Source organism: Pelodiscus sinensis, chromosome 8 (genome assembly GCF_049634645.1).
Source record: "Pelodiscus sinensis isolate JC-2024 chromosome 8, ASM4963464v1, whole genome shotgun sequence".
Classification (NCBI taxonomy): domain Eukaryota; kingdom Metazoa; phylum Chordata; order Testudines; family Trionychidae; genus Pelodiscus; species Pelodiscus sinensis.
Window position 1 is genome coordinate 43050371 of NC_134718.1, and position 27281 is coordinate 43077651.

The window sequence follows — 27281 nt, forward strand, 5'->3', positions numbered from 1 at the left end:
AATACATCAGAAATATTTGCCATTTTTTCATTCTCTATGCTGTGTTACAGTATTTACCTATAAGAAAGTGTGTGGGCATGGAAAGAGAGAGACAGATTCTGGCATATCAAATAGATTAGAAAACTGTTAAAACTGATACTAAGGTTCTGATGTAAACTAATAAAATTCAGGAAGTATAGAGTGGCCCCCCGCCGCCATGGCACTGCAGCCAAGGGCTGGGAGGAGGGGGAAAAGGTTTGGGGTTGGGGGACTACTTACTGGTATGCTGGCAGGCAAGATGGTGGAGCCTCAGCCCTGTTGGCCACTCAGGATATCCTGGTATGGCTGCAGGATAGCTGTCCTCTGCAGCTCACTTACCCCAGGGACCACTGTCAGTATTGCGTTCCTCTGAATAGCCCGGTCCCTCCCTTTCCACCTTGTGGAAAACAGTCCTTTTCCTGGCTTCCTTATAAATAAGGATGGCTAATTATACTGAATTTACTAGTATTATAAACTTGAGCAGAAAGTTAGGAAGCTAACAGCATCAAGATATTTGCCCTAATTAAGATGAACTAATTGCTCAGCATTACTAACATAATTCAGCTATGAAACTTACAAAAATAGTATCAAATAACCAAATTTAAACTCAATGAAGAAACTTGATTACAACTAAAATTCAATTTGATATAAAAACTGTTATACTAGAGAACAAATTAGGAGGAAACAAGATAGGTAGGATAGGACAATATAATTAAAAGCAGCATCAGCTTAAACAAAAACTAGCAAAACCCCATTACTACTGTTTTAGGAAAACAGAATCATGCCCAAAACGCTTTCAGCAAATTGTCACATGAACTCTACAGCCCCAAATTAAGCAGCGTTGAAACATACACCTAGCTGAAGTGTTACTATGACAAAATAGTAAGCAAAAATGCAATAAGCATGTACACTGACAGTTACCATTAATGCTGCAGAGTGAACAAACTAGATTTGGGTTTGGTGTTAATAAGCCAAAGTTTGGAAATGGAGAAAGATAGCAACTGTGTCTGAGAACATAAATTGTAAGATTGTACTTTGAATTCTAGGCAGGATGAACAATTTAGAAAAATTGAAGGAAGTGCTTCTGTAATTCAGTTAATGTGCATAAGAGAGACTTTTAGATAAAGATGGTGACAGAAAAAACACAAACATATAAAGTAATAAACACCAGCAAAATTGATATCCAGAAAAAGTAATTAAGAAGCACAGTCGTCTTAGAATTTGAGGCCTCGTCTGCAGTAGGCGATAGGTTCAAATTAAGATATGTAACTTCAGCTACATTAATTACATAGCTTAAGTCAAAGTATCTTAACTCAAATTTTGGCACCATCTACACTGTGGGAAGTCGAAGAGAGCACACTCGCCCTTTGACTTTGCTTACTCCCTTACTCTTCATAGAAATAGGACTACCAACATTGACAGGACGACCTTCTCAGTTTGAATTGGCATGTCTTCACTAGATCTGCTAATTCGAACCCGGGAAGATCAACATGTAGACATGGTCTGAAATAATATCTTAAAACAGTAACAATTTAAGTTACCACATACAAAAAAAATGGCAATAAGGTTAATTTGAATTGTAGCACACTAGATTACTCTATTAGAAAAACAATACAATTAGGCTACGTCTACACTGGCCCCTTTTCCGAAAGGGGCATGTTAATTTCAGAGATCGTAATAGGGAAATCCGCGGGGGATTTAAATATCCCCCGCGGCATTTAAATAAAAATGTCCACCGCTTTTTTCCGGCTTTTAGAAAAGCCGGAAAAGAGTGTCTACACTGGCCCCGATCCTCCGGGAAAAAGCGCCCTTTTCCGGAGGATCTTATTCCTACTTCAAAGTCGGATTTCCCTATTACGATCTCTGAAATTAACATGCCCCTTTCGGAAAAGGGCCAATGTAGACGAGCCCATAGTGTTAAAATAATCTAAAATTTATAGCACATGCAAATGAAGATCCAAGTGAGATTTTAGGTTAGAAGTTGGATTTTTCATTCTCACTCACTGTTCTATTACAAGGAAGAGAGATCAGAAGATGCTTTTCTAGCTACAGGTAACTCACATGTGCAACTATAGCACAGCCCTAAAGGTGTGAGTGATCGTAACAGTAATTTAATGAAGTTGCTAGTTCTCACTTAGAAACTGAGTTAAAATAAAACAATTTAACCATCATAACAATCAGTTTTCATAGACCTCTATACTACAGTACAGTTCCAGCTTACAAGCTTAAACTTCATTCTTTAAGCAATAACAAAATAGCTTTAGTAAACTGGTAACTGTCAGATCCAGCTTTCACATCCAAAAATGCAATTATTTCTCTAGGTGGAGAACAGATTATTGAATTGAGGCATAAGTACTTAGTAACAAGGTTTTTAAATTCAACTCCTGTAACTCAGCCAATTACAATTTTGGGAGAAGATTTCAAATCTTAAGGCTACTTTAAGATTTTATTTCTTTCCTACCTTCGGTATAATCTTTGTTAGCTAGTCTCTGAATAAATACTATCTTAATAGTATCTATGGAAGTTATGTGTATTAATTTGAAATTTCAGTTCAAAGATCCAGAATCATGAACTATAAGGGAGTTTAAAGACATGGATGGCATGTGACTCCCTCACTTAGGGAAGTTAGGTGGATGAGCTGGAAACTCCCTAGAAATGGAGGCCACGTCCCCTGCTCCGCCCTAAAGCCTGCCCCCACTTAACCTCCTCCCCTGAGGCCTCACTATGCTCCACCCTCTCCCAGAGAGCAGATGTTGACCACTGAGTGGAAGGGGGGACTTTAGGGGAAAGGGAGGAGCAGCAATGCGCAGAGAGAGTACAAGAGCAGGGCAGGGTCTTGGGAAAGATGGAGTGGTGGCAGGAAGAGACGCAGCACAGGCAAGGCCATAGCCTGAGTGCCCTTTCACCAGCGGCACTATCAAGGTAGCACCTTGGCACTCCTCCTTGCCTAACCTTCCCTTGCCTGTCATGTACCACCCTCAAAATAAAACAGAAAGGTCATATTTTTGATCTTCAAGGACAAATTCTGGCATTTTTCAAAATACTGAAATTTCCTATGGAATCTTAGCAGTAAATACTGACTTTTAAATTTTCCTGTGCTTTAGAGCAATGTGTGGTTTATTTGACCCTTCCTTTTGTTGTCCAGGGAATATCTGCAATAGTAATAATTGGGTTTTGGGTTTTTTTTAATCCTTTGATCTTCAGGAAACCACTTTCTTCTTTAAAGTTGCTTATATTTGGGACTTTGATCTTTGAAGGCTTCAAAGCTCAGGTTTTGTAGAAGACTTTTAGTTAAAAATAAATCTCATAGGAGAGAAAAGTTACTGAACATTGCTTACATGAATATGTGGGCTATGGACACCTCAGTATTTGGGACTTTAGGTCCTGCAATGAAGAATGGATCTCTCAGGAGAGAACTGGATATCTTAGTGGAAATAGAAAGCTGAACTACTGGGTCTCCTAGAAGAGAGAAAACAGTAAACTGGAAACAATTGTTGCTGTAAGTTATTCTTCCAGTCAGTTGAATTGAAAGGCTTGATCTACCCAAAAATACATATTTGGCAATTTCCCTTTGGCCCTTTTAAATATTGGGGAGATATCTGGGGAAATGGGTGGTTATTCAGATAGGGTACATCTACACGGCAGCGTCATTTTAGAATAACTGATGTTATTCTGAAATAACAAAAAAATGTATTTACACTACAAGCCATTATTTCAAAATAATGGCGCGCTGGTAGACTTCTTACTCCAACTCATGGTAACCCTCATTTCACAAGGAGTAAGGGAAATCGAAGGAAGAGTGTTCTCCCTTCAACTTACTGCTGTGTAGACAGCGCCAAAAGTCAAATTAAGCTCTTTCAGCGTCAGCTATGCAATTCATGTAGCTCAAGTTGCATAGCTTAATTCGACTTTTGCCCTGCAGTGTAGATGTACTCTAACTGTACAATGTAAATATCATGACAAATTTCCTACCCATCTAGTAGGTGGCTTCAATCTTCAGAAAAGCCCATCTTTCCAAGGGTTCCCAAGCCTTTTCTTGGAATTCAATAATTTCTTCTTTAGCTTTGTTAATTAAAAGATACACTGAAGATTGTTTAAGAAGTTTCTTGGCTCAATTTTCCATTAATGCTTAAAACTAATTAACCAACTAGATAAAGTTTTCTCCTATTTGTTTAATTTGGTGATTATCTTCTTCAAGCATTAGTCTCTTTTTTAAAATTCTCCTCAAATTAAAAGCAATTCAACCAATGGGGGAAGTTTTGCTTAAGACTCATAGAATCATAGAACTGGAAGAGACCTCAGAAGGTCATCAAGTCCAGCCCCCGGCTCTAGGCGGGACCAATTCCAACTAAATCAACCCGGCCAGGGCTTTGTCAAGCCGAGACTTAAACACCTCTAGGGGTGGAGACTCCACTACTTCCCTAGGTAACCCATTCCAGTGCTTCATCACCCTCCTAGTGAAACAGTTTTTCCTAATATCCAACCTGGACCTCTCCCACCACAACTTGAGACCATTGCTCCTTGTTCTGCCATCTGTCACTACTGAGAACAGCCTCTCTCCATCCTCTTTAGAACCTCCCTTCAGGAAGTTGAAGGCTGCTATCAAATCCCCCCTCACTCTTCGCTTCTGCAGACTAAACAGACCCAAGTCCCTCAGCCTCTCCTCATAAGTCATATGCTCTGGCCCCCTAATCATTTTGGTTGCCCTCCGCTGGACCCTCTCCAATGCGTCCGCATCCTTTTTGTAGTGGGGGGCCCAGAACTGGACACAATACTCCAGATGCGGCCTCACCAAAGCCGAATAAAGGGGAATGATGACATCTCTGGATCTGCTGGCAATGCTCCTCTTAATGCTACCTAATATGCCATTAGCCTTCTTGGCTACAAGGGCACACTGTTGACTCATCTAGCTTCTCATCCACTGTAACCCCAAGGTCCTTTTCTGCAGAACTACTACTTAACCGGTTGGTCCCCAGCTTGTAACTATGCTTGGGATTCTTCCGTCCCAAGTGCAGGACTCTGCACTTGTCCTTGTTGAACCTCATCAGATTTCTTGTGGCCCAATCCTCCAATTTGTCTAAGTCATTCTGTACCCTATCTCTGCCCTTAAGCGTATCTACCTCTCCCCTCAGCTTAGTGTCATCCGCAAACTTGCTGAGGGTGCAATCCATCCCCTCATCCATAATAAAGATATTGAACAAAACCGGTCCTAGAACTGAACCTTGAGGCACTCCGCTAGAAACCGACCGCCATCCTGACATTGAGCCATTGATCACTACCCGCTGGGCCCAGCCTTCTAGCCATCTTTCTATCCATCTTACTGTCCATTTATCCAATCCACAATCCCTTAACTTGCCAGCAAGAATATTATGGGAGACCGTATCAAAAGCCTTGCTAAAGTCAAGGTATATAACATCCACTGACTTCCCCATGTCCACTGAGCCAGTTACCTCATCATAGAAGCTAATCAGATTGGTCAGGCACGACTTGCCCTTTGTGAATCCATGCTGACTATTCCTAATCACTTTCCTCTCATCCAAGTGCCTCAATATGGATTCCTTAAGGATCCCTTCCATGATTTTTCCAGGAACCGAGGTAAGACTGACCGGCCTATAGTTCCCTGGATCATTCTTCTTCCATTTTTTGAAGATGGGCACTACATTTGCCTTTTTCCAGTCATCCGGGATTTCTCCCGATCTCCACGACTTTTCAAAGATAATAGCCAAAGGTTCCACAATGACATTTGCCAACTCCCTCAGTACCCTCGGATGTACTATGGATTTATGTACGTTTAGCTTTTCTAAATAGTTCCTAACCTGTTCTTTACCCACCACGGGCTGTCCATCTTCATCCCATCTTGAGTCACTTGGCGCAGAAGTCCAGGAGCCGACCTTGTCTGTGAATACAGAGGCAAAGAAAGCATTGAGTACTTCAGCTTTCCCCACATCATCTGTCACTCGGTTACCTCCTTCATCCATTAGGGGCCGCACACCCTCTCTGATCACCTTCTTATTAACATGCCTGTAGAAACCTTTCTTGTTATCCTTCATATCCTTAGCCAGTCGCAATTCCATTTGCACTTTCGCCTTCCTGATAACCCCCCGGCATTCTCGAGCTATACCTTTAAACTCCTCCCTGGTCATTTGTCCAAGTTTCCACTCTTTGTAAGCTTCCTTTTTGTGCTTAAGTTCACCAAGGATTTCCCCTGTAAGCCAGTCCGGTCTCCTACCATGTTTGCCTCTCTTGCTACGCGTCGGGATGGTTTCTTTCTGTGCCTTCAATAAGGCTTCTTTAAAATACTGCCAGCTGTCCTGGACTCCTTTCCCCTTCATGTTAACATCCCAGGGGATTCTGCCCATCAGATCTTGGAGGGAGTCAAAATCTGCTTTTTTGAAGTCCAAGGTGTGTATTTTACTACTCTCTTTTCTTCCTTTGGTCAGGATCCTGAAATCTACCATCTCATGATCACTGCTTCCCAGGTTGTCACCCACCTCCACTTCCCCTATTAGTTCCTCCCTGTTTGTGAGAAGAAGGTCAAGCTGCGCACGGCCCCTGGTTGGATCCTTCAGCACTTGTGTCAAGAAGTTATCCCCAACATTCTCCAAAAACTTCCTGGATTGCCTGTGTACTGCCGTATTGGTTTCCCAGCAGATGTCAGGGTGATTAAAGTCCCCCACGAGAGCCAGGGCCTGCGATCTGGAAGCTTCGCTCAGTTGTCCGAAGAAAGCTTCATCTACCTCATCCACCTGATTCGGTGGCCTGTAGCAAACACCAACCACAACATCAATGCTGTTGTTTGCTCCTTTAAACTTAACCCATAGACTCTCAACAGGTTTTTCTCCCTCTTTATACTGGAGTTCAGAGCAATCGTAGTGCTCTCTTACATATAGTGCAACTCCTCCTCCTTTTCTCCCCTGCCTGTTGTTCCTGAACAGTCTATACTCTTCCATGACAGCGCTCCAGTCATGCGAGTCATCCCACCAAGTCTCTGTTATCCCAATTAAATCATATTTCTTGGTCTGGGCCAGGGCCTCCAGTTCTTCCTGTTTGTTGCCCAGGCTTCTCGCATTAGTGTACAAACACTTCAGGTAACCAGTTGATCATCCTATCTTCTCCATTCGAAACATGGGTCCTCCTTTCTTGCCCCTTCCTCTCTGCATTTCTTCCCGATATCCGACTTTCCCACTCCCCTCAGGGTTTTGGTCACCGTCCCCCGACGAACCTAGTTTAAAGCCCTCCTCACTAGGTTTGCAAGCCTGCCCGCGAAGATGCTCCTTCCTCTCTTCGTTAGGTGGATCCCATCTCTTCCTAACAATCCTTGCGCCCAGAACAGAGTCCCATGGTCGAAGAAACCAAAGTCCTCTCTGCGACATCATCTGCGCAACCACGCATTTACGTCCTCAATTCGACGATCCCTGCCCAGTCCTTTCCCTTCAACAGGGAGGATGGAAGAGAATACCACTTGCGCTCCAAATTCTTGGATCCTTCTTCCTAGCGCTACATAATCCGCAGTAACACGCTCAAGATCATTCTTGGCCGTATCATTAGTTCCCACATGGAGAAGCAGGAAGGGGTAGCGATCCGAAGGTTTGATCAGCTTGGTAAGCCTCTCAGTGACATCCTGAATGCGAGCTCCCGGTAAGCAGCACACCTCTCGAGATTCCAGGTCCGGACGGCAGAGGGATGGCTCAGTCCCTCTTAGGAGGGAGTCCCCGACCACCACCACCCGTCGTTTCCTTTTGGGCGTGGTGGCCGTGGAACCCCCATCCGTAGGACTACACATCCCATGCCTTCCAGTAGATGGTGTTCCCTTCTGGTTTCTTCCTTGTGAGGTCCCTTCCAGAGCTTTCATCACTGCAGAGCCTGTGGACAGAGCTTGAAAGCAATTGCTTACCTCTATAGCATCGGGGGATTCCCGTGCTGGCCTTTTTCCCCTTCTAGAAGTTACATGCTGCCAGTTCTCTTCTTGGTCATGTACTGCCCTCTCTGGCTCTTCCACCTGCCGTGCTTGAAGGATTAAATGCTGCCTTCTATCGAGGAAGTCTTCATGCTCTCTGATCAAGCGTAGGGTCGACACTTGGGCCTCCAGTCCTCTAATTTTTTCTTCCAAAATGTCGACCAGCTTGCACTTGGTGCAGATGAAATCCTTTCTTTCTTCCGGGAGGAAGACAAACATGGCACACGCTGTGCAGGTAACAACACCATCCATCGCTGCTGTCCTGGAAAAGGGATTTAAAAAGAAAGGCAAGAGAACCTCACGCCCTTCCCAACTCCCTCTCTAAACTAACTGTTAGCACTCACCTGTTCGCAAGCTCCTTGGTCGCTTGCCCACTGCCTTATATAGCCCTGGAGTGCCTGAAAGCCGCTCAGCCAATCAGCAGAGGCTTCTAGAATTCAAACTTTAATTAGAATCCAACAGTTTCCACCTGCCAATCACAGCACAAACTCCATCAAGGGGAGGGAAGATGGGGGGGGGGGGGGGGAAAGACTGTTAGCTACTGACCTCGGCAGACTGGAAAACGCATGTTCTTCCCTGCTGTGATGACCTCTATAACATAGAGGAACAATATTTCACTGTCTCTAATGTTATAACTGTGTGTCTGTAATCTTTATTCTTCGGTGGTGAGGGGGGAAGTTATTGTTAATTGTCATACCACAGAAGCAGTCAAATAATTTTGTTCACTAGCTGTATACTGTATACTGTAGAGTGGGTTTAGACTGATATGTATAAAAACTCTGCAATAGAAACAGATTGCAGTTTGCAAAGCAAAATTAGATGAATATTTGAACTGAATTTTAAGAAATCAATGAGCGTAATGATACTGTGCATATTACGCAGTGTTCTGGAAGTGAACAAAAATCATACATATTGGAAGCTAAGCTACTTTTTTCTTTAAACAGACAGCACCCATTTGCTTTAATTCTTAATATTTGTTATCCATCTCTTTAAATAAGTTGAAATAAAAGACAACTTTGTTTAAATATGTAAAAAAGATATTCAGTGATGCAGTGTACATTGTCATGTCAACAATTTTCCTTTCATCCCCTTAAAAAGAAACAATGCATAAAACCACTGACTCAAATCTGTTGTATAACCATTCCAAATACTTGCTGCTTTCAAAGCAGCATGCAAATGCTGAGGTTTTTATGGTATGATATTTATGCAGAAGTAGGAAACTGTAAAAGGAATTATTGCTCTTTAGCAATAATAAGAATTATTGTTATTAAATCTTGAATATAAAATAGTGTCTCATTACCTTCATCTTGTCTGCTAAATTCAGTGTCAGAGAGAAATTCTGGCTTGCTCCTTTTTTAATCTATTTTTTAAATTAAAGCAGTGCATGAACAGTATCTGATGATGCTAGATGATACATTATATTTTTAACTATAAATAATCTTAACTGCCACTAATTTAAAACCTGTAGTAGACTTTCATTTACCGTGTCTCTGGAAAAATCATTCAAGTGAATTTCAGAACAAAACTGTATTTAGCAATACCCCTCTTTCTCCCAAGCAAACAAATGAAAAGCTTATTTCACAATCCATCTGTTGATATTCTTTGATTATTACTATTGATGCTATGTTTTCTAGTAACCAACAAACATGTTTGGTTTTTAATATTCTTTTGTAATGCAGGAAAATATTTTTCAGATATATCCTGCTTGGTATTTTGACACATGCTCAGAGTCCCAGCTCTCGACTACTTTTATCACATTAATTAGCAAGGAATGCAGAAAGCCTAGGTTTTCACAAGAGGGGGAAACAGTTAACATGAAGGTCCACTACTGCTTATTTTTATATTCAGTAAAGGTCTGTTAAGTCCTTAATAGAGGACTCCCAAAAGCAAGTTTTGGTATTCCGCTAGGACATGGGTCTGTAGTGGTAGGATAGAATGGTATAACTCATTTTAAATTAATGGGACTTGAGTGTGCTGAGAAGAGTAGATCACAGTGTTTCACACATTGGGGCCTTCAATCATTACTGCAATGACCATTGAATTATAAAAAGTTTGTTAATGTAACTGAAGTCCACAGTGTTATAAAGGTAAGGATATAGGGTATTCAGAAGTGTTTGGGTATTGGCCAGGACTGCAGTGGACCAGTTAAGGATATTTTATTGCTTGGAAATAACCAGTCCATGGGGCTTTTCTCACCACTGCTTCTCAACCAATACAAGTAATTAGTGTGCTAGGCATCTGATTGTCTCGATTTATCTTTGGATTAGGCCCAACATCTTCTTTTAAGATTGAACAGACTGTTGAAAGCACATAAGCTTCATTGGTCATCCAGCCTTCTTCAGAAACCTGTGCTTCTTTTCCATAACAGCTGCAAATGCCATTCGCTTGAAATGCTTCTTTCTTACTTTTTAAAAATGAGCCACATGTCAATATGGGAATTTGCTGGGTACTGGAGTAAAACTGGTTCTCTGAATCATGGTTTTGTGTGGTCCAAGATATAAAGAGCCCCCAGTTATAACTGGGGCATAACCATGCAACATTCCTTATGAAGGACAAATTCCACTTTTGAGCTGGAGGGACATTGGAGAGGAAGGGCATTACAATGAGGTGATGGTTCACAGATTCCAGAACTTTCCTGTGTGCCACTTAGTTGTTACTGCCTGTCACATAAGCGAAGTGTCAATTCCAAAATCTATTATAAACTCTTAAAAGCAGAGTATTGTAAAGGAATTTCTGACAAAGCATTCATTGTAATAACACAAATAGTGCTACTCTTATAGTAACATAGTAGCAGTATAATGTTTAGCTGCATAAAAATGTTTCTTTAATGCCCCAGAATACATTATTTATACAACAACGCCTGCAAAGTAGTTCATGTTTCCTTACCTTAATGAAATAGAAATCTTGGTGTATTGATAAAAGCTTTTAAAAAATTAAACCTGTGAATTATAATTTCCCTAACAGTTCTCAGCACTCCCCAAATGCCACATGCTTTGTTCACATATATAATGGAGCTACAAACTGATTTAGAGATCTGGAGGTGTGGGTTTTTTTTTTTTTTTTTTTTTTTTGGCTACTGAAGAAAAAGATACAGCTTGAGAATCCCAATCAACTTTACAGAGACAAAAAACGCACTCAAGCTGTTAGAATGGGAAACCAATCCACACATGGTTGAAAATCCAGAACAGTTATTTATTTTTCCACTGCAGCGAAGTTCTGGTTAAAGTGACCGTGATTTGATAAGAAACTAGTGCTGAAGCTGTCAGCAATAGAACACTTCTTTTTTTTTGACTGAGAGTGCTGACAGCCTAATAGATTTCTGTGGCTGATAACTATAATACAGAGTGACTATGACTTCGGGACATATAATTTTTCAAAATGGCTAAACTGCAGAATGCTAAAATCTCCATTGATCCTGAAGCTGTAAAACAGATTAGATTAATGGAAAATGCTGACATGCAAAATCTGTACTGTGAATGTTGCAAATGTAACTCTTGCTAATCATGTGTCTTCTACTGCTTTTTCTCAAGCCAAGAACTAAATAATTACTCCTCTTTTGTCATCAGTGGAAAAGATTAAATTTAAGCATAAATTTTTGTTCTGAATTTTTCAATATTTAATATTTAGACTACATAGTGGTGCTGATATATGATTATGCAAACTAGAGTGAATAAAAAGGATGCCATCAAATTGATGATCACATTTCTATCAAAAATGTTGTACCTACTATTGTACCAAATAACTCCAAAACTAATCTCTCCCAATAGTAGTAACAAAAAATATTTTCTTTTTTTAGATGTTTATTTTATGCATTTCTTTTGTATACTGTGTAATCATTACTGGTTTTGTTAATGCTATCTACTATTCCCCAGATTTTGCAAAATGATATTTATCAATAAGGGCAGCAGCAGAGCTGAAACTGAATAGGCAGCAAGCAGCAGGCTCTTTGGAAGATGTCAGTTCACAAGATCCACTTTTAAAATTGTGATTTACCAAATTCTCATAACACCTCAACATTTTCACTTCTTTATAAAGAAAATGAAATGTGAACTACTTTGTAGTCTTCATTATTGCCTAAGTAATTTATGGATAAGGCCCTACTTCAATTGTGGGATGATTGTCAAAAAATTGCAGCTGAGTTGCAGACAAGTTATGGAAAATTGTGGAAAAGTATTACTGGACCTTATTATTTGTGGTAACAAAGTCCATTATTACTTTTCTGCGATTTTTTTTCCCCATTTTGGACTGTCCAGAGCTGAGAGTGGGGGCACAGGCGTGAGAGCAGGAGCTCACAGTCTTAATCTCAGAATGATCAGGGCCACCACCATCAAAATTGCTGTGGAAGCCTAATATTGCAGAATATGAAATATTGTAAGTTTAAATTGGGCCTTACTTAAGGAGTATTAACTCTATGGCGCTATTAAATTGCATGCTGCTACTCTGTGTGTGCATAGAGAGAAAGGAGAGAGAGTAGGGATATCTGGTGTTGCTCTTGGTTTCATATAAAATACCTTTCTAAATATAAACAGGTTAATAGAAAAACTATTCACATTTTTAAAAAGGGGTTTTACAGTGTTGTAGCACATTTGGCTGAACAATGGCTGAAAATAAGGGTCATCTTCTGAAGTGTTTTTTTCTTGGATTTTACTAGGATCTTAACCCAAGCTGGCTTAGGTGAGTTAGCACAACTTTTTTTCTTTATTTTTTTTGCTTGTACTCAAGATATGGCCTTAGGTTAATCTGTTCATTTACAGAATTTATATAAATTCTGTTTCTCAGCAAAATGCACATAGGTAGCACTCTTTTGAGGTCAGATACTTGTGCCCTATCCTAAAACAATTCCTTACCTTTGTTTCTCTCCAAGGACTCATGCAGACTCTACCTGCACAAGATATGTCCTACTCCCAGAATCTGAAACATAGACAATCGCCATTAGCTGAAAATCCCCTCTGGACCGCTTTATCCTACCAGGCAGTTCTAGGCATCAACATTCTCCTTTGTCTAAAGCTGTCTTTATTATACAAAGGAGTTTCATTTGAGGGCTTAATGCATCCATTGATTTCAGTGAAATCTGTGATTTTTTTTTTCTTTGCCCTAAAATGGGAATACTATTTAAATGGTAATCAGAAAAGAACTGCAAACTTTCTTGTTAATTTAAGAAAATTAAAGTGCCCTTCAGTTAAGAGAAATTGAGAACTTTTTCTCGTCTTGCCCACACACATTCTTCCTGCAAACATGTTTTGGATGTTGATTAAATTTTAAAGCTTGTGCTTGCAACATGTTTGAAATGGCAGCTGAAATCAAATAGAGGCTATCGGTTTATATTTTTCTACAAGCTTTTTGTATTAGCATTGCTTGTAGCAGGATTAAAAATTAACTTTTTAAGCAAAGAATGGAAAAATGCATCTGTGTGTAGCCTGAAAGCTGATCTATTGTCACCAGTCTGTTCAGAGTTAAAAAGGCCTGATTCATACACAAACAATAGGAATAGATTATCTGTTTCTGCCTGCAGCAGTTTCTACATGTATTGCCTTTTAATACCAACACTGACAAATTCAGTTCTATGTACCTTGAAAATTGGTCTTTTACCAACAGAACAAGATATTACCTCACTCCCTTTACCTCATTGCATATTACTTATCTGATAGTTGTTTCAGTTTTAATTTTATGTTCTGTAGGTATCATAAAACAATACATATCAGCAATGGGCAACCAAGAATAGTGAGTGGGCTGTATGAGTGGCCCTTCATCTCTGTGGGCTGCAACAGCCTCCAGCCCATTGGGTTTCACCTGCAGCCTCATGGACACCCTTTTGGCTCCTCTTCCTTCCCACACCTTTAACATACCAGGGTATGGGAGTGCCGCAATTCCTACTTCTCCCCTTCCCTCCCTGCACTTTGGGAGTGCCGTGAATTGGCTAATTTGTGCTCCATCCCTGCTCCTTCCCCTTTCTTCCATGAGCTTTCAACCGCAACAAATTGCTGATTCACAGTGTCCTAGCTCTGGGAGGGAGGAGGAGCAGTGGGCATGGAGAGTGAATCAGGCAATTTGTGGTGATCCAGAATTGCTGGAAATGCGGGGCTTCGGTGTCCCTGTGTGCGAAAGATGTGTGGGGGAGAGGGCCAGTCAGAGCGTCCAGGGGCTTCAGGTGGAGCCCCAAAGGGCTGCATGCAGCCTGTGGGTTGCAGGTTTCCCACCACTGAAATACGTTGCCTCAGAAATATCTACAGATATAATTGTTACTTCCATTGTCAAAATCACACCATTACTAGTTCATTTGATTATTATAATTATGTTAAACTAAGGCCTTGTCTATACTATAAATGCTTTGCTGGGATATACTAGCTGTATAGAGAGGCAGATTTTGCTGACAAAGGAGGTCCACATCCCCAAACAAGTAGGTACATTATACTCAGTGGTGTTGTAGCTATATTGGTTATTAGAAAGGCACAGTGCATGAGGTAATATATTCCATTGTTGAAAGAGACAAAGGCTGTGTCTACACTGCGCACCTTACAACAGTACAGCTATACTGCTGCAGCCACACCACTGTAGGATGTGCTATGTAGCTTCTCTTTATTGCTGGAGGAAAGCTGTCCTGGCAACAAAGTGAGACCACCTCCAGAAAGAGACCATTTCATGGCTGGAAGCATGGTTCCCACTGACAAAGCATTGGCTACACCAGTGCTTTTCATCGTTAAAATTTGTCATCCAGGTGTATGTGTTTTCACACTCTCCAGCAATAAAAAGTTTTAATAGTAAAAGTGCCAGTGTAGACAAGCCAAACTTTCAAGCTAAACAGCCCTATAGGTGTGGGAAAGATACACTGAGCATCACAGCTAAATACTATGTGGGACTGATTACTTAGCCTAGGTAGTTAGCATGTATTATAAGGGATCATTCTAGGTAGAATGTCCTATTAACATGTCTGCAATCATAGAACAAAAGAAAATCATGATTTTTATTATCTAGCAGAGTAATTAAATTAAGGTCTGGTCTACACAGTTTTGTCAGCAGAAGTTAGCTTTTGCCAATGAAACAGTGGAAGTGAACACTGGAATGCTAATTTTGTGGGCAAAATCATCTATTTTGTCAACAAAGTAAAACCATCTCAGCAAGAAGCACAGAGCTGCTTTTTTGCTCCCTTCCCCCTACAAAGTTAAAGCAACAAAGCGTCAGTGCAGACACTACTGTTGATTGTCGTCATACATAACTGGCCTCCTCTGGTATCCCACAATTCCCATTGTGACTGCTCTGCTCACTGTTTTGAACTCTACTGTACTGCATTCCAACTACAGAGGCATGTAACCCTCCCCTTTCAAAGCCCCAGAAAATTCTGATCGCTGAGTATGTCATGCAACAGCCAATCATTAACCTGGAATCTTGCTCTCACTGGCATGAGGAACACCGCAGCATGCATTACAAACCTTTCCAAAGCACCCTGAAGGCAGTTGCACAGTAGGATAGCTATCCACAGTGTACTGCTCTGTCAATGCAAGAGCTGTAAATGTGGATGCACTCTACCGATATAAAGGACATAGTGTCACAGTGATTGTCTAGTTTCACACACCTAGATTTTTTTGGGAACATTTAATGCACTGCATGAGGGATGCCATATGTTGTGATAGGCAAATAGATGACTCATGCCTCCTAATATAGGGATTGGGGGCAGTGTTTCCTGTAAAATGAATGCTTGGGTGGCTATCCAGGAGAGAGTAAAATGTCACCCTATTGATTAGCAGAGCATTTACAGCTGGCAGCATGTGTTTCTATTGGTGGTGCACATCCACACATGCCTTGGTGCACATAACACAATTTATTCTTCACATGGATAGAAAAAATTAGAACTTTTGGTTGGGGGGCACAATGTAAACTGGAGGGGATACAGTTGCCCCACGTGACTCTTTTGCCCAGCAACCTCCCCACCCTGCACTTAGCCCAGGGCTGTCATGCGCTTCTTGCTACACCAGAGTTACTAGAGGGGAGGAGAGTTGTTCTGTTCTACCGCTGTTCCCGCCCCCTTCTCCTCCCCCCCCCCCCCATAGGTTAAGCAGAAATCTGGAGGTGCACTTGATTGCATGTGGCTCCCTTACGCATTGCCTGTGGATAGGTATGTGCTGGATCATCTAGCATTTTTCATGTATTAGCATAGTATCAGGTCTAGGTATATGAACGGAAATGCTCTTCTGTTGGCATTTTTTTTTGCCTGCATAGCTATGTCATCTGGGAATGTTTTGTTTTGTCCCCCTCCTTTCCCCCAGCCCCCAGTCTCCTGGCCAACATGGGTATCTTGACAAAACTTTGTAGTATACCACTGGCCTATTTTTGAATATATTTTAGTTATTGCTTTATCTTTTAATTTGCTTTGTAATGTGCCTCTCAGTACCATTCAACGTCTAAAGCTTTACAAAAGGATCCACTCTTACAAATTTGCTGTTGCAATGTTTTTAACTAGCGTTGAGGCAAAAAGTTTGGTATTTGAAAAGAGAAATCCCAATCACTGTATGCAACCTATATATGCATAAGTGGTAAACTTTGCCAACAAACTAAGTACAGTAAAACTCCAGTGGTCCGGCATCCAATAGTCTGGCACTCCTGATGATCCGGCACCATCTGGAACACGGAAGTGCTCCGAGCGGCCAGACAGTTGGAGCTGCTCTGCTCCAGGCTTCCCTGATTTAGCTGCTGCTGAAACTGACCAGCAGCTGACTCGGGGAAGCTGGGGGCAGAGCAGCTGGGGTGCTGCCATATTGGTCCCATAGCGTTGCCCCTCGGCGCTGCGGGACCAACCCGGCAGCACCCCAGCTGCTCTGTCCCAGGCTTCCTGGAGTCAGCTGCTGGTCAGTTTCAGCAGCGGTTGACTTGGGGACACCTGGGGCAGAGCAGCTGGGGTGCTGCCGGGTTGGTCCTGCAGCGCCGAGGGGTGTATCCCCCCACTCCACCCCAGATCCCTCATATCCCCCCCTTCCTATAGTCCGGCATATCTGATAATCCGGCACATTCTGGGTCCTAAAGGTGCCGGATTATCGGAAGTTTACTGTAGTGAGAACTATATATAATACATGTGCGATGATTAAAATCTATAATAAATAACAGTGAAAAGTTCACATGTAGTGATGCCTAGCCACCTACTGTCCTTCCTAAATTTTATGTGGAAACTTGAGTTCCAAAGGATGTCTATGGCACAGCTGAAATGTAGTCCCTTTTGAGGTGGAGGACAGCAACACTATTCTGCACAACACTGAAGGGAAGAGAAAATGCTGGCCATAGACACATTGGCAAACTCGCAGAGAAAATATTATGGATGTTTAACACCAACATAGAAACATCCCCCCCCCCCATATTATTTTAAATTCTTTTTGAGCTAATGTAATGCTAGTGAAGGTGTCATATTGATAGTACAGGAGACCACATTTCTCATTTTCTTATTCTGTGGATAAAAGCACGAGCAGCAAATTCCTAATGTCCTTATTTTGTTTGACAGCTGTGATATGGAGGAATGATTTCTAGGAATTAGAAGTTGGTTCATTTTACATATTTTTTTAATCTGTGGCTTCTCTATTGTGATAGCCAGTAAAGGGTATCTGTTCTGATGGTAGTCTCAATGACACGGTCCAATCTCCAGTAAGAATGGAAATTAAATTGCCAAGCTGATTTCACATAGGACGTTCAGCAATGCTTTCAGTTTGTCAATTTAGTTAGACATTTAGTTTTAATTTTATTGCAAATGAAATAAATGGAATTTTAAGAAGTCATTCATTGGAGCAAGGAGCACCATTGTTATTCTACACATACCATAGAGTTAAGCATACTGAATAATTTGTTCAAAGCTTTAAAAAAAAAGAAAAACAGGTTGTCTATCTTACTGTCATGCATGGGAAATCTCTCCTATGTGTTCATTTTCCTGTAGTTTGAGGCTAAAGGAATAGCCTTGCTTGCTTCATAAAAAGCAAGTCAAGTTAATGGGAATATAACTGTAAGATGTGAAACTATTTACATTCTAGACTTTGTGAATCTTTTATACACCATTTTCTTGGACAAAGGAATCAGCTGACAGTGTTGCTCACTGCCATTTAAGCTTAGTCTGTCTAGATGGATTCACATTTGCAGCCCTGACTAATACATAATTTCACTCTTCTTCTGCAGTAGCTAAAGTGAGATTAGTCCTTTCTATTTTGAGATTTCTTTAATGTTTAAACCCTTTGTCTTTCGGAAATCCAGTCATAGCATAGCAATATTTTTTTTAAATGGAAGTCCCAGCAGATTTTTATAAGCACCTTGGTTTATTATTTTCTAAAGATCAGTTGCATTTTAAATATTCATTTCATCTTTGGATTTAGAAGCATATTTATTCATGTTCAAAGAATATATTCTAATAAGGGTACTAAAGGTGACTTTGAGGGATAATCCTTTATAATCATGGAAACAAATTCATGAATTTGTTGCAGTCTTTTAAAATGTTTCTTTGAGGGATGAGAGCGCTAAGTCGTCAGATGCACTAAGATAGGCCCAAACGCATCTGAATCTCTTAATATGATTCCTGTATCTGAATTTGTCGGAATGCTGAATTTTAGTAAGTATGTACATCTGGAGCAGCAATAGGGTATGGAACTGGTGTAACCCTGCTTCCAATAGCAAGAAATAGGCTTAATGTTTCTCCTGCTTGTATAACATTTGAATTTCAAAATAGTGGCTGTAGATCAGAGGAGGCAGTTAGAGCATGAACTTTCTGAACCTTACTAGCAATTCTCTCAAATGCAAACAATTAATGGTAATGTGCTCTAAGCTGTATGAAAACTTTTAAAAATTGATTAACTGGGTCATTTATGTTGTAACTAGAAGTATGAAAAAAAGTTTGGCTTCCCCCCCCCCCCCCCCTTAAACAGACCACTTAGGGTATGTCTAGACTACAAGCCTCTTTCGAAAAAGAGCATCTAGACTGCAACCACTTCTTTCGAAAAAGCCCAGTTTGCATTCAAGAACACCTTTTTTTGTTGTAAAATGAAGTTTACTGTGGTCAAAAAACACTCGCCGTGTTCTTTTGATTTAATTTCGAAAGAACACGGCGGCAGTCTAGACGCAGGGGAAGTTTTTTTCGAAAAGGCCACTTTTTTCGAAAAAACCCTGTAGTCTAGACACACCCTCAGATTGAAACTTCTACACCTCCTTGGAGCAGCTTTATTCCTTTGTATTTCTTTATCTACAATTAATGAAAAAGCAAAAGAGTAAATATGGAATAAAAAGTATTGTAAAACTATTTCAGTTTCTGGTGTGAGACCTAAACCTGTTTGGAAAATGACATTTTTTTCCTCACGGAAAATGTTGACTTTTTAGTGAAGAATCAACAAATGAAAAAATTCAGCAAAAAACTTTCAGCTGAGAATCAGAATTATTGATTCAGAAAGACAGTAATGGTGCCACATAGGACTTTTAGTTTAACTGTTTCATGTCCATATTCTCTCCTATAGGCTGAGCTTCCTGGCTAGTATATCACTGCCTTGATGCACCATGGTCTCCTCTGCTGCTGAGGTGCCGTGGCGCGGTATGGGAGATGGCGTCTGGCTGGAAAGAGATGGGGACATGAGACAGCTAAATAGCATTTCCAAAATGAAATGTTTGAGGTTTTGGCTAAACTTTAATTTTCAACTGAAAACCAACTTTTTTGGTTTTAGGTGTCCATTTATTTTTTATATCAAGCCAATATTTTTCAAGGAACGGACACTCTTTTTGTGAAAAGTTTCGTTCTGTCAAAACCCTAATTTTCTATCACACCACTTATAGAAACCAATTATATCTGTGTTCATTTCAGGGATTCAATGTTGGGAAAAGAGTGTATTCACAATGTAAATGTGGCCTTGTCTATTTTGATATGTGAGCACATCAGTAAATACAAGTACTATATTTTCTGGAATACCACGCATCTGAATTTCACAGTGCATATTTTAAATGGATAAAGTTACTTTAACATAGATTGAAAGAAATGGTAATACTTATCTTGGGGATTACAGAGATGTTCTCACAGCAATTGTAACTCAGCCACTTTGTACAACACACACACATATTAGGGATGTTAAATATCAGTTAATTGAACCTCATGAATTCTTATCAATTAGTTGACTGTTCTGTAGTCCCGGGGCAGCTGGAGCTCCCAGATCCAGCACGAGCCGGAACTGAGCTGGGCTGCCTGCCCACCTGGCTCCTAACACACTTGAAATGCAGAGCCACACTGGGGGGAAGTCCAGGACCCAGCGCAAGCCAGGACTGAACTGGGCTGCTGGCCAGCCTGCTAAAAAACTTACTGGTGAGGTTTGTGGGGGAAATGCATGTAGTTTATAGCATTAACTTATAAACTTTTGCTTATTGGTTAATCAGCTATACTATTACATCCCTATCATGTATTGATTGTGGTGATGATTTTGTGGGAACTACAACTTTGAATTTCCAAACCTACATACATTTGCAGCTATAATATTGTTGTGATAATGACTGATTGGATACCTTCACATTTTTTGGTTTTGTATGGCCAAAATAGCACAGTCCCCTTTTTTACTTAGCTATGGGGAATAGAGGACAGCAGTCCCTCTTATCCATAACCAGTATATGGGAGATGGCGTCACATTCTTCCACTGGTAGTAGCCTTGTTGTGGGGGTCCAGATAATGTTTTTAATCAAAATCACATCAAACAAAAGTTGTATTGTAAGCGGAGATGGCTCAGCACTCAATTTCTAGGCAAAGGAAGGAATTGATATTTAATTTCTCAAATACAAATCTATGGTTTTAATTGTGGAAAGAAGAAATCTTTATTCAGACTCGGGTGTAGTTGAAATATTACAAGCAAGACTGCCATTACACTGAGACTCTTGAAAAATTGATCTTATGAAATTGTCAAAAGAATGTGACAATATCTCACGAGATTTGGGCACCGTTAAACCTGATCCTGTTTCTAGTAGAGACACTAGCCTAAATCTCCTTTAGGCATGCATCTGAATATCACCTAATTGTTTTCTTGACTGTATCTGAAAATCAGAGAGAGACAGGGTAAGTTTAAACATTAAACCTCCTTGAAAATATTTAAATAATCCTTCAAGATGTATGCAATTATGTTGTAGATGTAACATAACTATATTGGGCATGGCTGAGAGCTCTGTTGCCTAGCAGCCAGAGCTTTACCTTCCAAACCAAATGTGGTGGTGTCATCTCCTAGAGGGTATTTTAGCCATTTAGGCATAGGTTGACATGATTATAAAAAGTTGTGGTGCATTACAGTTGTCAAAATACATATTAGCTTTTGGCTAAGACTTGGGCGGAGTTGTAATTCAGAATGTTCTTCTGATTTTTCTCTGCACAAAATGCATATTTGATATTTAATTTAAATTGCATCTCGTATGATTACAAAAACTTTCTTGTGAAATGTCCGCTTCAGCATGTAGCAAGTGTTGTTCATAGATATTTCCAGTTCACTTTTGTATGGTTACATTTCAGGGAACATCTTCCACAGGTTCTTTTCAAGTGCAAATAAAAAGTTCATTCAGTGTACAGATTAGTAATTCTAACAAATACAAACAATCCTAAATACTGAAAAGAGGCTACATTTTATACAATGGATTGTAGTAGTAACAATACTTCACGCATTCAGAACACCTTAAAAAAGTAATTCTAAAATAAATAATGTAGGTTTTCTATCTCAAGGTGCTTCTCTTTTCTAACTCTTTGCATCCTAAATATTTTGATTACAGTGATTTTTATTTATTTATTTAACTTTGGACTTTGGTAGAGGTAACTGTTTATTCAGTTCAGTATATTTATGTATTTATTTATTTAAATATTTTACGCTGCCTTTCTATTTAAAATATTCAAGGCGGCTTACAAGAACAAACAAAAAAAATACATATATATATACACAAATTTAAAATATGACACCTCAGAGGGACATAACCAGCTAAAAACATAGAGAGGAGGAACACACACATACAGACTCAAACATTAATAAAAGCACGAGTAAAAAGGGTGGCTTTAGCCTGACGCTGGAACAATACTAGCGTTGGCACCATGCGAATATCCCGAGGAAGAGAATTCCACAGCCTGGGAGCAAAAGCTGAGAATGCCCTGTTCCGCGCAGATGTTAATCTTATCTCCACAAGTGGGGGAACATGAAGCAAAGCCTCCGCAGCTGACCTCAATCCCCAGGCAGGTTTATATGGGAGAAGACGGTCCTTCAGATACCCTGGACCCATATAGATTTTTATATGTGCACATCAGTGCAGTGTTTGAATTGAACTTTAGTTATTTATCACAATTTTTAATTATAGTGGAAACCTGGTTATCTGGAGGTCTTGGATGTCCAATGCCTTTCAAGTTAGCAGGTTTTGAAGTCCTGTTAGCCTTTTTTTTTTTTTTTTTTTTTTTTTTTTTTTTTTTGAGAAGCTGATTGGGTGGCCCAGCAGAGCTAATAGGAGAGGGCTGACAAGATTCTGTGCCCTGTGCTTTGGGATCATATCTTCAGATATTACTTGCAGTCTTGCTATTTGGCAGAGGTAATATGCTCTGGAAGAGAGAAGTACTACTGGCTTTGTATTTGGGGCTAATTTTTCTGACTGTAGTATGTAGAATACAGTATATAGAGAAATCAGGAGAGAAAATTGTATTTTGGCTAACCAGAACTATATTTGTAGTCCAGCAGCTGAACAGAACAAGTCAAAGATTTTTTTTTTTTAATTCAGGGATCATAACTACAATACCATATCAAAAATCGTTTCTATCCTCTACACCAGGGGTAGCCAACCTAAACCTTAGAAGGAACCCCAATTTACCAATGCAAATTGCCAAAGAGCAACAGTTCTATGTCACCAGCCCTCATCTTCCCATCACCACTCTCATCCCGTCCCCTGGCAGCCCCACCAGTCAGTGTCTCTTTCTCCCTTTCCTCCTGCCCACTGTGATCAGCTCTTTCTCAGTGGGAGATGCTGGGGGCGGGGGAGAAGCATGGCTGTGACAGGCTCAGTGGAGAGGGTGGGAAGTGACAGGATCCTAAGTGGAAAGGATGGAGGGGAATAGCACTTAGAGCAGAGCTGGGGGTCCGGCCAGTAGAAAGTAGGCACTTGTAGCTCCAGCCCTGTATTTGGTAACTATGCAAGGAGCCACATATTAACTTCTGAAGAGCCGCATGTGGCTCTGTAGCCACAGGTTGGCCATCCTTGTTGTGTTCCATCCAGGAAAGAAGGCATAGTAACCAAACATGCTATAAGAAAGACTGTTCAGACAAAATGTCCAGATGAATTTTTCAGACCAAAAATACCTGTACAGTATATGGATAAGCATCCACATTTTGAAGTGCTTATCTTAATTTCTAAACTTTGAGAAATTAGCTAGGTGAAATATTGGTTAGAATCACAGCATTCTTGACATTTGGGGCTTATTTTTCTGACTGCAGTATATAGGGGCACTGAAGTCTGCTTCTGAGTTTAAACACGAGGGCTTTTTCCTCCAAAAATGAATATGATAATAATGAGTTAGTGGTGGAAAGTGAAGGGGGTACTGTAGTCTCTTCCAAGTGTTCAGTTTCATGACTGGGGTAATGGACATTTGAAAGGACAGATCAGTTGCAAAACAGAATGCAGATCTAATTGGAAGAGTGAACAGATTTTGCTGCTTGAGCAGGTTGTTATATGGTAAAGAAAATATAATAGCTGTATTAATTGGAAAATAAATAAATATTTTGAATACATTATAAAGCCCAGTATCAGAGGGGTAGCTGTGTTAGTCTGAATCTGCAAAAGCAGCGAGGAGTTCTGTGGCACCTTATAGACTGACCGAAGTGTTGGAGCATAAGCTTTCGTGGGCAAAGACCCATTTTGTCAGATGCATCTGACGAAGTGGGTCTTTGCCCACGAAAGCTTATGCTCCAACACTTCGGTCAGTCTATAAGGTGCCACAGGACTCCTTGTCACTATTATAAAGTCTGGGTACTCAAAGTCCATATGGTACTGTGAATGGTCAGTTTAAACAGACTTAATGTTTAAATTTAAATATTAAATCTCTTGTAAAAGTCAGTCTTCAAAGATTAATCCATTTGGTGTATAGGCAACAAGTAGCTATAATGCTAATATAGTGAACTGTGTGGCTTTTATAGACATACACTGTGGATTTTAATCAGTGTCTAAGTATATCATACAGAAGTATTAAAGCTATAATGGTTGCACCTTTTCCATTATAACGCCAAGCTCTCAGACAATGACCATGGGTTTCTGAAACATGTTCCTTGTACTATGACATTTTAAAGACTGTCACCTGTTTAATGATGACTACATTTGACCCGTTAAAATTATTGTATAGCCTTTCTTCGAATATCTGTAATTTAGAGATGGTAAGCGGAAATCTTGTAGGAAAATAACCTTTAGAGGGCAGAGAGCTTGTGCAATAATCTTGGTGAAAATTTTATTTTGAACACTATAAATTTTAATTTCTTAGTGCATGTACAGATTTAAAAAAATGATAATTAAAGAAGCAAAAAATAAATTGGACCAAGAAAGCTCTTCAGTGACTATTTCAAAATTCTACTTGAGCGCCTCTTCACTGCTCCCTCCCCAATAAAACTTGGGAATGCATATAGACCAGGCAAGGGACTTTATATCTGTGCCCCGACTGAGAACATTCTGCTAGTAGCCCTCCTATGTTTGAGAGGAATTCTAGCTCCAGCAATTGCTAAAGAGTTCCTTTCTTCATACAATTCTAAGGTAGGCAGGGTCCAAACTATGACGGTGAAAGCCAATATCAAAACAGTCAGTGGGAAGTCATCTCATAGCTACTCCTAACTCTGCATCAAAGGTGTAACATAGAAATCCCCTGCAACTGTGTAGCTGCATTCAGTTCTAGCTGTAATTACCAAATGGGCTTACAATCTGATTTAGTGTATTAGCATTACAGTAATTTACCTTTGAGGTGACAAAGGTATGAGTGCTGAGAGGGGGTCTGCATTCAAAAGCAAACACATTAAGCATGATTGATTAAAAGATTTTTGGCACTTACTTCTGTCAGACTATTCAGTGCAGTTGGGATTCAAGAATACCCTCGATTTACTAAAATAATGTGAAATTACATACAATATTAAAAATAAATCAATCCCTCAAGATTACCTTAATTTTCATCACTTTAGACGAGAGGTTTAAAGTGAGTCTGAGCCTTTGACTGGTCTCAGAATGAGAGAGTTTAATGATCTAAAAAAAAAAAAAGTAGTAATCTTTTATATATGTGGCAATTTAAAAGTCCATATTAAGTAAATCATGATGTTCAATGAGGAATATGCACAGCAGGAAATTTTGATTTTAAAAATATATTTAAGAAATAAAGGTGTAGTATGAATGAATGACATTTTACATTTTCCCCTTGCCAACATATTTATGGTCAAGATAGAAATAGTCAGATTATCTGCATGCAGATGTTCATTCCATGAATTTCCCATATAGTATTTTCCCCTTTTATATCAACTGAAACTGCCCCAACAGTGCCACTTTATTTAAGATGACAAATGCTTGTGATAACACAAATACAGATCTATTATAGTTATGGGCTAATCTTCCACAATATTTTTCTGCTTTTCCAGTCGTGTGTCTGTGTCTGTCTGAAGTCTTTTAATATATATAAAGAAAATAAACTTTCCAAAGACTATTTTCCCTCCTGACTAGCAGACCAACATTGTATGCAGCTTCAAAACAAAAATAAGGGTGATGGTGGGGAAACCTCCTTTCTCCATGTGATCCTATGACAGGATTCCATAAGAAAACATTTCGTTATTGGATTATCTTCAATACAGATAGTAACAGTATTACACTTTATTGTCCTCTGTGTATTGGGACACAAAAACCAACTCAGAGTCTGTGAATTATCAAAACCAGTGGCTTACAAGATACTTGCAACTCTCAGATTCTTTTTTGTGTTCTCTTTTTTTGACCTATATTTAAAAAGTCTTCATCCCCCCACCCCCTTTTTTGTGCCTTTATCCTTTCCAAGGTTATGCCTTTTTGCTGTTCCAAGAGGAAAGCTCCGTACAAGCGCTGATAGATGCCTGTCTGGAAGAAGATGGAAAACTTTACCTATGTGTGTCAAGCCCCACCATCAAGGACAAACCAGTAAGCAGTGACAAAGTGCATTGGCTGTTAATCAACCTTCTTTCCCCTTGCCAATTCAAAAGCAAATAAATATGCAAACATTTTTCCTCTGGTGTAAAAGTTAAATTGGCTATGTTGATGTTCTTTTACTCGCTTCCCTACTTACTTTAGCATAATTTGGCTTCTTCCGAAGTTAATAAATGTCACAATTTAATTGAACTTTTATGTTGGTACTTATAGTACCATATGGTAACAGAATGTGTCGAGTTGCAAGGTCACCTATAAAATGAGTAAAAATGTATTAGTTTCTTTGCCTATATTGCTTTTATTTTTTTTCAAAACGTAGGATTTTAAAAAAAAGGAAAAAACTTTAATAATTTAGGCAGCCTTGGCAGTACTTTGTTGCTTTCAATTCTGCATATGCTAGCTAAGCAATTTATAATCTTTCCTGCCTTTCACTTACTATAGCAAGTCTGTTTTGACCCAGATTTGGTTCATAAAAGGTTTATTAGAACCAATGAAAAACCTATAAGCTATGCACTTCTTATGAAAAACACGGAATAGGATAATACCAGAAAGAAGGAAAACATTTTTTAGGTATATTCTTCCTGAGTCATTTTGCTAGAGTTAATCAGAATTTTGCTGGATACATCTAAAGGAATTTTTTAAATTAACATGTTCTTGTTAACATTCCTCAAAATGTGTTGCTGGTTGAATGGATGATATTTCAGTATTTTTTTCCCCTTTTCTGAATTACTTCTTTATACATCTGTATATTTCCATAGAGACTCCCTATAATTAAGAATGAACAATTATTCCTATTACTACTGAATTTGTTCAAAAAGAACTACAGGTTAAACCTCCCTAGTCTGGCACCCTGCTGAATCAGAGAATTTACCGAACCATGGGAAGTCATTGTTGTTCACCAGCACTGCCAATACTTCCACTGCTTACTGGTCTCTTAGAGGACATTTGGGGTAAATTAGAGCTAAATAATAGCACAGAGCTAAGAGCAAGGACTGATGACTGTACAACTTTAAGGAACTGTGGGAAACTTGGCCACATCCATAAATGGACATCCGACTAACTAAAATTATGTGGGACCACAGATCTTGCCAGAGCAGAGAGTGCCAGACTAGAGAGGTTAAACATATATTGGAAAAGACCTAACTACTAAGAAAATATTTTTAAACTATTTAGA

The 27281-nt window shown here is 39.7% G+C and overlaps 1 protein-coding gene across 10 annotated transcripts in view; it reads left to right on the forward strand.

Moving 5' to 3' along the window:
• Window positions 1-27281, forward strand: part of CPEB3 (cytoplasmic polyadenylation element binding protein 3) — a 186834-nt gene that overhangs the window by 134480 nt on the left and 25073 nt on the right. For all 10 annotated transcript variants that reach the window (XM_075935178.1, XM_075935180.1, XM_075935187.1 and 7 more), the window contains one exon: window positions 25983-26101. In XM_075935178.1, coding sequence (XP_075791293.1) covers window positions 25983-26101 — 119 coding nt within the window. The remainder of the gene's footprint in view (window positions 1-25982; window positions 26102-27281) is intronic.